We start from the raw sequence: 9083 nt of genomic DNA, 5'->3' as shown, positions 1-9083 counted from the left end.
GAGCGAGCGACTGAGCGAGCGAGCGACTGAATGAGTGAGCGACCTGAGCGACTGAATGAGTGAGCGACTGAGCGACTGAGCGAGCGACTGAGTGAGCGAGCGAGCGAGCGACTGAGCGAGCGAGCGACTGAGTGAGCGAGCGAGCGACTGAGCGAGCGAGCGACTGAGCGACTGAGCGAGCGACTGAGCGACTGAATGAGTGAGCGACTGAGCGACTGAGCGAGCGACTGAGCGAGCGAGCGAGCGACTGAATGAGTGAGCGAGCGAGCGACTGAGTGAGCGACTGAGCGAGCGACTGAGCGACGCGAGCGACTGAATGAGTGAGCGACTGAGCGACTGAGCGAGCGACTGAGCGAGCGAGCGACTGAATGAGTGAGCGACTGAGCGAGCGAGCGACTGAGCGAGCGAACTGAGCGAGCGAGCGAGCGACTGAGCGAGCGAGCGACTGAATGAGCGAGCGACTGAGCGAGCGAGCGAGCGACTGAGCGAGCGAGCGACTGAATGAGCGAGCGAGCGACTGAATGAGTGAGCGACTGAGCGACTGAGCGAACGAGCGACTGAGTGAGCGACTGAGCGAGCGAACGACGAGCGACTGAGTGAGCGACTGAGTGAGCGGAGCGAGCGACTGAATGAGTGAGCGACTGAGCGACTGAGCGAGCGACTGAGCGAGCGAGCGACTGAATGAGTGAGCGACTGAATGAGCGAGCGACTGAGCGACTGAATGAGTGAGCGACTGAGCGACTGAATGAGTGAGCGACTGAGCGACTGAGCGAGCGACTGAGTGAGCGAGCGAGCGACTGAATGAAGTGAGCGACTGAGCGACTGAGCGAGCGACTGAGCGAGCGACTGAGTGAGCGAGCGAGCGACTGAGCGAGCGAGCGACTGAGCGACTGAGCGAGCGACTGAGTGAGCGAGCGAGCGACTGAGCGACTGAATGAGTGAGCGACTGAGCGACTGAGCGACTGAGCGACTGAGCGACTGAATGAGTGAGCGACTGAGCGAGCGACTGAGCGACTGAATGAGTGAGCGACTGAGCGAGCGACTGAGCGAGCGAGCGAGCGACTGAATGAGTGAGCGACTGAGCGACTGAATGAGTGAGCGACTGAGCGAGCGACTGAGTGAGCGAGCGAGCGACTGAGTGAGTGAGCGACTGAGCGACTGAGTGAGCGAGCGAGCGACTGAGCGACTGAGCGAGCGACTGAGCGAGCGAGCGACTGAATGAGTGAGCGACTGAGCGACTGAATGAGTGAGCGACTGAGCGACTGAGCGAGCGACTGAGTGAGCGAGCGAGCGACTGAGCGAGCGAGCGACTGAGTGAGCGAGCGAGCGACTGAGCGACGAGCGAGCGACTGAGCGACTGAGCGAGCGACTGAGCGACTGAATGAGTGAGCGACTGAGCGAAGCGAGCGACTGAGCGAGCGAGCGAGCGACTGAATGAGTGAGCGAGCGAGCGACTGAGTGAGCGACTGAGCGAGCGACTGAGCGAGCGAGCGACTGAATGAGTGAGCGACTGAGCGACTGAGCGAGCGACTGAGCGAGCGAGCGAGCGACTGAATGAGTGAGCGACTGAGCGAGCGAGCGACTGAGCGAGCGACTGAGCGAGGCGAGCGAGCGACTGAGCGAGCGAGCGACTGAATGAGCGAGCGACTGAGCGAGCGCGAGCGAGCGACTGAGCGAGCGAGCGACTGAATGAGCGAGCGAGCGACTGAATGAGTGAGCGACTGAGCGACTGAGCGAACGAGCGACTGAGTGAGCGACTGAGCGAGCGAACGAGCGACTGAGAGTGAGCGAAGCGAGCGACTGTGAATGAGTGAGCGACTGAGCGAGCGAGCGACTGAGCGAGCGACTGAGCGATGCGAGCGAGCGACTGAGCGAGCGAGCGACTGAATGAGCGAGCGACTGAGCGAGCGAGCGAGCGACTGAGCGAGCGAGCGACTGAATGAGGAGAGCGAGCGAGCGACTGAATGAGTGAGCGACTGAGCGACTGAGCGAACGAGCGACTGAGTGAGCGACTGAGCGAGCGAACGAGCGACTGAGTGAGCGAGCGAGCGACTGAATGAGTGAGCGAGCGAGCGACTGAGTGAGCGACTGAGCGAGCGACTGAGCGAGCGAGCGCGAGCGACTGAATGAGTTAGCGACTGAGCGACTGAGCGAGCGACTGAGCGAGGCGAGCGAGCGACTGAATGAGTGAGCGACTGAGCGAGCGAGCGACTGAGCGAGCGACTGAGCGAGCGAGCGAGCGACTGAGCGAGCGAGCGACTGAATGAGCGAGCGAGCGACTGAATGAGTGAGCGACTGAGCGACTGAGCGAGCGACTGAATGAGCGAGCGACTGAGCGAGCGAGCGAGCGACTGAGCGAGCGAGCGACTGAATGAGCGAGCGAGCGACTGAATGAGTGAGCGACTGAGCGACTGAGCGAACGAGCGACTGAGTGAGCGACTGAGCGAGCGAACGAGCGACTGAGTGAGCGAGCGAGCGACTGAATGAGTGAGCGACTGAGCGAGCGAGCGACTGAGCGAGCGACTGAGCGAGCGAGCGAGCGACTGAGCGAGCGAGCGACTGAATGAGCGAGCGACTGAGCGAGCGAGCGAGCGACTGAGCGAGCGAGCGACTGAATGAGCGAGCGAGCGACTGAATGAGTGAGCGACTGAGCGACTGAGCGAACGAGCGACTGAGTGAGCGACTGAGCGAGCGAACGAGCGACTGAGTGAGCGAGCGAGCGACTGAATGAGTGAGCGACTGAGCGACTGAGCGAGCGACTGAGCGAGCGACTGAGCGACTGAATGAGTGAGCGACTGAGCGAGCGAGCGACTGAGCGAGCGAGCGAGCGACTGAATGAGTGAGCGAGCGAGCGACTGAGTGAGCGACTGAGCGAGCGACTGAGCGAGCGAGCGACTGAATGAGTGAGCGACTGAGCGACTGAGCGAGCGACTGAGCGAGCGAGCGAGCGACTGAATGAGTGAGCGACTGAGCGAGCGAGCGACTGAGCGAGCGACTGAGCGAGCGAGCGAGCGACTGAGCGAGCGAGCGACTGAATGAGCGAGCGACTGAGCGAGCGAGCGAGCGACTGAGCGAGCGAGCGACTGAATGAGCGAGCGAGCGACTGAATGAGTGAGCGACTGAGCGACTGAGCGAACGAGCGACTGAGTGAGCGACTGAGCGAGCGAACGAGCGACTGAGTGAGCGAGCGAGCGACTGAATGAGTGAGCGACTGAGCGACTGAGCGAGCGACTGAGCGAGCGAGCGACTGAATGAGTGAGCGACTGAATGAGCGAGCGACTGAGCGAGCGAGCGAGCGACTGAATGAGTGAGCGACTGAGTGAGCGAGCGAGCGACTGAGCGAGCGAGAGACTGAGTGAGCGAGCGAGCGACTGAATGAGTGAGCGACTGAGCGACTGAGCGAACGAGCGAGTGAGTGAGCGACTGAGCGAGCGAACGAGCGACTGAGTGAGCGAGCGAGCGACTGAGTGAGCGAGCGAGCGACTGAGTGAGCGAACGAGCGACTGAGTGAGCGACTGAGCGAGCGAACGAGCGACTGAGTGAGCGAGCGAGCGACTGAATGAGTGAGCGACTGAGCGACTGAGCGAGCGACTGAGCGAGCGAGCGAGCGACTGAATGAGCGACTGAGCGACTGAGCGAGCGACTGAGCGAGCGACTGAATGAGTGAGCGACTGAATGAGTGAGCGACTGAGCGAGCGAGCGAGCGACTGAATGAGTGAGCGACTGAATGAGTGAGCGACTGAGCGACTGAGCGACTGAATGAGTGAGCGACTGAATGAGTGAGCGACTGAGCGACTGAGCGAACGAGCGACTGAGTGAGCGACTGAGCGAGCGAACGAGCGACTGAGTGAGCGAGCGAGCGACTGAGTGAGCGACTGAGCGACTGAATGAGTGAGCGACTGAATGAGTGAGCGACTGAGCGACTGAGCGAACGAGCGACTGAATGAGCGACTGAGCGACTGAGCGAGCGACTGAGCGAGCGAGCGACTGAGTGAGCGACTGAGCGAGCGAACGAGCGACTGAGTGAGCGAGCGAGCGACTGAGTGAGCGAGCGAGCGACTGAGTGAGCGAACGAGCGACTGAGTGAGCGACTGAGCGAGCGAACGAGCGACTGAGTGAGCGAGTGAGCGACTGAATGAGTGAGCGACTGAGCGACTGAGCGAGCGACTGAGCGAGCGAGCGAGCGACTGAATGAGCGACTGAGCGACTGAGCGAGCGACTGAGCGAGCGACTGAATGAGTGAGCGACTGAATGAGTGAGCGACTGAGCGAGCGAGCGAGCGACTGAATGAGCGACTGAGCGACTGAGCGAGCGACTGAGCGAGCGACTGAATGAGTGAGCGACTGAATGAGTGAGCGACTGAGCGACTGAGCGACTGAATGAGTGAGCGACTGAATGAGTGAGCGACTGAGCGACTGAGCGAACGAGCGACTGAGTGAGCGACTGAGCGAGCGAACGAGCGACTGAGTGAGCGAGCGAGCGACTGAGTGAGCGACTGAGCGACTGAATGAGTGAGCGACTGAATGAGTGAGCGACTGAGCGAGCGACTGAGTGAGCGAGCGAGCGACTGAGCGAGCGAGCGACTGAATGAGTGAGCGACTGAGCGAGCGACTGAGCGAGCGAGCGACTGAGCGAGCGACTGAGCGAGCGACTGAGTGAGCGAGCGAGCGACTGAATGAGTGAGCGACTGAGCGACTGAGCGAGCGACTGAGTGAGCGACTGAGCGACTGAGCGACTGAGCGAGCGACTGAGTGAGCGAGCGAGCGACTGAGTGAGCGAGCGACTGAGCGACTGAGCGAGCGACTGAGCGACTGAGCGAGCGACTGAGTGAGCGAGCGAGCGACTGAATGAGTGAGCGACTGAGCGACTGAATGAGCGAGCGACTGAGTGAGCGAGCGACTGAGTGAGTGAGCGACTGAGCGACTGAGCGAGCGACTGAGTGAGCGAGCGACTGAGTGAGCGAGCGAGCGACTGAATGAGCGAGCGACTGAGCGACTGAGCGAGCGACTGAGCGAGCGAGCGAGCGACTGAGCGAGCGAGCGAGCGACTGAATGAGTGAGCGACTGAGCGACTGAATGAGCGAGCGACTGAGCGACTGAATGAGTGAGCGACTGAGCGACTGAATGAGTGAGCGACTGAGCGACTGAGCGACTGAGCGAGCGACTGAGCGAGCGACTGAGCGAGCGAGCGAGCGACTAAATGAGTGAGCGACTGAGCGACTGAGCGACTGAGCGAGCGACTGAGCGAGCGACTGAGCGAGCGAGCGAGCGACTGAATGAGTGAGCGACTGAGCGACTGAGCGAGCGACTGAGCGAGCGAGCGACTGAATGAGTGAGCGACTGAGCGAGCGAGCGACTGAGCGAGCGACTGAGTGAGCGAGCGAGCGACTGAATGAGTGAGCGACTGAGCGACTGAGCGAGCGACTGAGCGAGCGAGCGACTGAATGAGTGAGCGACTGAGCGAGCGAGCGACTGAGCGAGCGACTGAGCGAGCGACTGAGCGAGCGACTGAGCGAGCGAGCGACTGAATGAGTGAGCGACTGAGCGAGCGAGCGAGCGACTGAATGACTGAGCGACTGAGCGAGCGAGCGACTGAATGAGTGAGCGACTGAGCGAGCGAGCGACTGAGCGAGCGACTGAGCGAGCGAGCGAGCGACTGAGTGAGCGACTGAGCGACTGAATGAGCGAGCGAGCGACTGAGTGAGCGAGCGACTGAATGAGTGAGCGACTGAGCGACTGAGCGAGCGACTGAGCGAGCGAGCGACTGAATGAGTGAGCGACTGAGCGACTGAGCGAGCGACTGAGCGAGCGAGCGAGCGACTGAGCGAGCGAGCGACTGAATGAGTGAGCGACTGAGCGAGCGAGCGACTGAGCGAGCGAGCGAGCGACTGAGCGAGCGAGCGACTGAATGAGTGAGCGACTGAGCGACTGAGCGAACGAGCGACTGAGCGAGCGAGCGACTGAGTGAGCGAGCGACTGAGCGACTGAGCGAACGAGCGACTGAGCGAGCGAGCGACTGAATGAGTGAGCGACTGAGCGACTGAGCGAACGAGCGACTGAGCGAGCGAGCGACTGAATGAGTGAGCGACTGAGCGACTGAGCGAACGAGCGACTGAGTGAGCGACTGAGCGACTGAGCGAGCGAGCGACTGAGCGAGCGAGCGAGCGACTGAATGAGTGAGCGACTGAGCGAGCGACTGAGTGAGCGACTGAGCGACTGAGCGAACGAGCGACTGAGTGAGCGAGCGAGCGACTGAATGAGTGAGCGACTGAGCGACTGAGCGAGCGAGCGACTGAGCGAGCGAGCGACTGAATGAGTGAGCGACTGAGCGACTGAGCGAGCGAGCGACTGAATGAGTGAGCGACTGAGCGAGCGACTGAGCGAGCGAGCGACTGAGCGAGCGACTGAGCGAGCGAGCGACTGAATGAGTGAGCGACTGAGCGACTGAGCGAGCGACTGAGCGAGCGAGCGACTGAATGAGTGAGCGACTGAGCGAGCGAGCGAGCGACTGAGCGAGCGACTGAATGAGCGAGCGACTGAGCGAGCGAGCGACTGAGCGAGCGACTGAGCGAGCGAGCGACTGAATGAGTGAGCGACTGAGCGAGCGAGCGAGCGACTGAGCGAGCGAGCGACTGAGCGAGCGAGCGACTGAATGAGTGAGCGACTGAGCGAGCGAGCGAGCGACTGAGCGAGCGAGCGACTGAGCGAGCGAGCGACTGAGCGAGCGAGCGACTGAGCGAGCGACTGAGCGAGCGAGCGAGCGACTGAGCGAGCGAGCGACTGAATGAGTGAGCGACTGAGCGAGCGAGCGAGCGACTGAGCGAGCGAGCGACTGAATGAGTGAGCGACTGAGCGACTGAGCGAACGAGCGACTGAGTGAGCGAGCGAGCGACTGAGCGAGCGAGCGAGCGACTGAGCGAGCGAGCGACTGAATGAGTGAGCGACTGAGCGAGCGAGCGACTGAGCGAGCGACTGAGCGAGCGAGCGAGCGAGCGACTGAGCGAGCGAGCGACTGAGCGAGCGAGCGACTGAGCGAGCGAGCGACTGAATGACTGAGCGAACGAGCGACTGAGCGAGCGAGCGAGCGACTGAGCGAGCGAGCGACTGATCTTGCCTCCAGGTGGCATTTCGGTGCGGCTGCTGTCGTCTATCTTCGTGGAGGTGGACACGGGCGCAGGGGTGACTCTGCAGTACGACCCCCAGGGTGGACGCCTCTACGTGTCGGCCGAGCCGCGGCTGCAAGGCCTCACGCGGGGACTGTGCGGCAACTACGATCGCAACCTCGCCAACGACTTCATGTGAGTCTTGTAGTGTGTAGTGTATAGTGTAGTGTGTAGTGTAGTAGTGTATAGGGTAGTGTATAGTGTAGTAGTGTATAGTGTAGTAGTGTATAGTGTAGTAGTGTATAGTGTAGTGTATAGTGTAGTGTATAGGGTAGTAGTGTATAGTGTAGTGTAGCAGTGTATAGTGTAGTGTGTAGTGTAGTAGTGTATAGTGTAGTGTGTAGTGTATAGTGTAGTGTATAGTGTAGTATGTAGTGTAGTGTAGTAGTGTAGTAGTGTATAGTGTAGTAGTGTATAGTGTAAGTAGTGTATAGTGTAGTGTAGTAGTGAGTAGTGTAGTAGTGGTACACAGGAGGTCGTGGTAGATGTTGACCACCTCGCCTGGTCTACAGGAGGTCGTGGTAGACGTTGACCACCTCGCCTGGTCTACAGGAGGTCGTGGTAGATGTTGACCACCTCGCCTGGTCTACAGGAGGTCGTGGTAGATGTTGACCACCTCACCTGGTCTACAGGAGGTCGTGGTAGATGTTGACCACCTCGCCTGGTCTACAGGAGGTCGTGGTAGATGTTGACCACCTCGCCTGGTCTACAGGAGGTCGTGGTAGATGTTGACCACCTCGCCTGGTCTACAGGAGGTTGTGGTAGATGTTGACCACCTCGCCTGGTCTACAGGAGGTCGTGGTAGATGTTGACCACCTCGCCTGGTCTACAGGAGGTCGTGGTAGACGTTGACCACCTCGCCTGGTCTACAGGAGGTCGTGGTAGATGTTGACCACCTCGCCTGGTCTACAGGAGGTCGTGGTAGATGTTGACCACCTCGCCTGGTCTACAGGAGGTTGTGGTAGATGTTGACCACCTCGCCTGGTCTACAGGAGGTCGTGGTAGACGTTGACCACCTCGCCTGGTCTACAAGAGGTCGTGGTAGATGTTGACCACCTCGCCTGGTCTACAGGAGGTCGTGGTAGATGTTGACCACCTCGCCTGGTCTACAGGAGGTCGTGGTAGATGTTGACCACCTCGCCTGGCCTACAGGAGGTCGTGGTAGATGTTGACCACTTCGCCTGGTCTACAGGAGGTCGTGGTAGACGTTGACCACCTCTCCTGGTCTACAGGAGGTCGTGGTAGACGTTGACCACCTCGCCTGGTACACAGGAGGTCGTGGTAGACGTTGACCACCTCGCCTGGTCTACAGGAGGTCGTGGTAGATGTTGCCCACCTCGCCTGGTCTACAGGAGGTCGTGGTAGATGTTGACCACCTCGCCTGGTCTACAGGAGGTCGTGGTAGATGTTGACCACCTCGCTTGGTCTACAGGAGGTCGTGGTAGATGTTGACCACCTCGCCTGGTCTACAGGAGGTCGTGGTAGACGTTGACCACCTCTCCTGGTCTACAGGAGGTCGTGGTAGACGTTGACCACCTCGCCTGGTCTACAGGAGGTCGTGGTAGATGTTGACCACCTCGCTTGGTCTACAGGAGGTCGTGGTAGATGTTGACCACCTCGCCTGGTCTACAGGAGGTTGTGGTAGATGTTGACCACCTCGCCTGGTCTACAGGAGGTCGTGGTAGATGTTGACCACCTCGCCTGGTCTACAGGAGGTCGTGGTAGATGTTGACCACCACGCCTGGTCTACAGGAGGTCGTGGTAGAACGTTGACCACCTCGCCTGGTCTCCAGGAGGTGGTGGTAGATGTTGACCACCACGCCTGGTCTACAGGAGGTCGTGGTAGATGTTGACCACCTCGCTTGGTCTACAGGAGGTCGTGGTAGATGTTGACCACCTCGCCTGGTCTACAGGAGGTTGT

The 9083-nt window shown here is 60.5% G+C and overlaps 1 protein-coding gene across 1 annotated transcript in view; it reads left to right on the top strand.

The window, feature by feature from the left end:
- Nucleotides 1–7119: 7119 nt before the first annotated feature.
- LOC144954634 (von Willebrand factor-like) overlaps nucleotides 7120–9083 on the top strand; it is a gene marked incomplete at its 5' end in the record, with an annotated part of 4362 nt that continues 2398 nt past the window's right edge. Inside the window, one exon of the mRNA XM_078885088.1 lies at nucleotides 7120–7297. Within this exon, the coding sequence (XP_078741214.1) occupies nucleotides 7120–7297 (178 nt within the window). The remainder of the gene's footprint in view (nucleotides 7298–9083) is intronic.

This window comes from Lampetra fluviatilis, unplaced genomic scaffold (genome assembly GCF_964198595.1).
Source record: "Lampetra fluviatilis unplaced genomic scaffold, kcLamFluv1.1 SCAFFOLD_681, whole genome shotgun sequence".
Lineage (NCBI taxonomy): Eukaryota > Metazoa > Chordata > Hyperoartia > Petromyzontiformes > Petromyzontidae > Lampetra > Lampetra fluviatilis.
The sequence above is the reverse complement of the archived record's forward strand: the minus strand, read 5'-3'. Positions and strand labels throughout refer to the sequence as shown.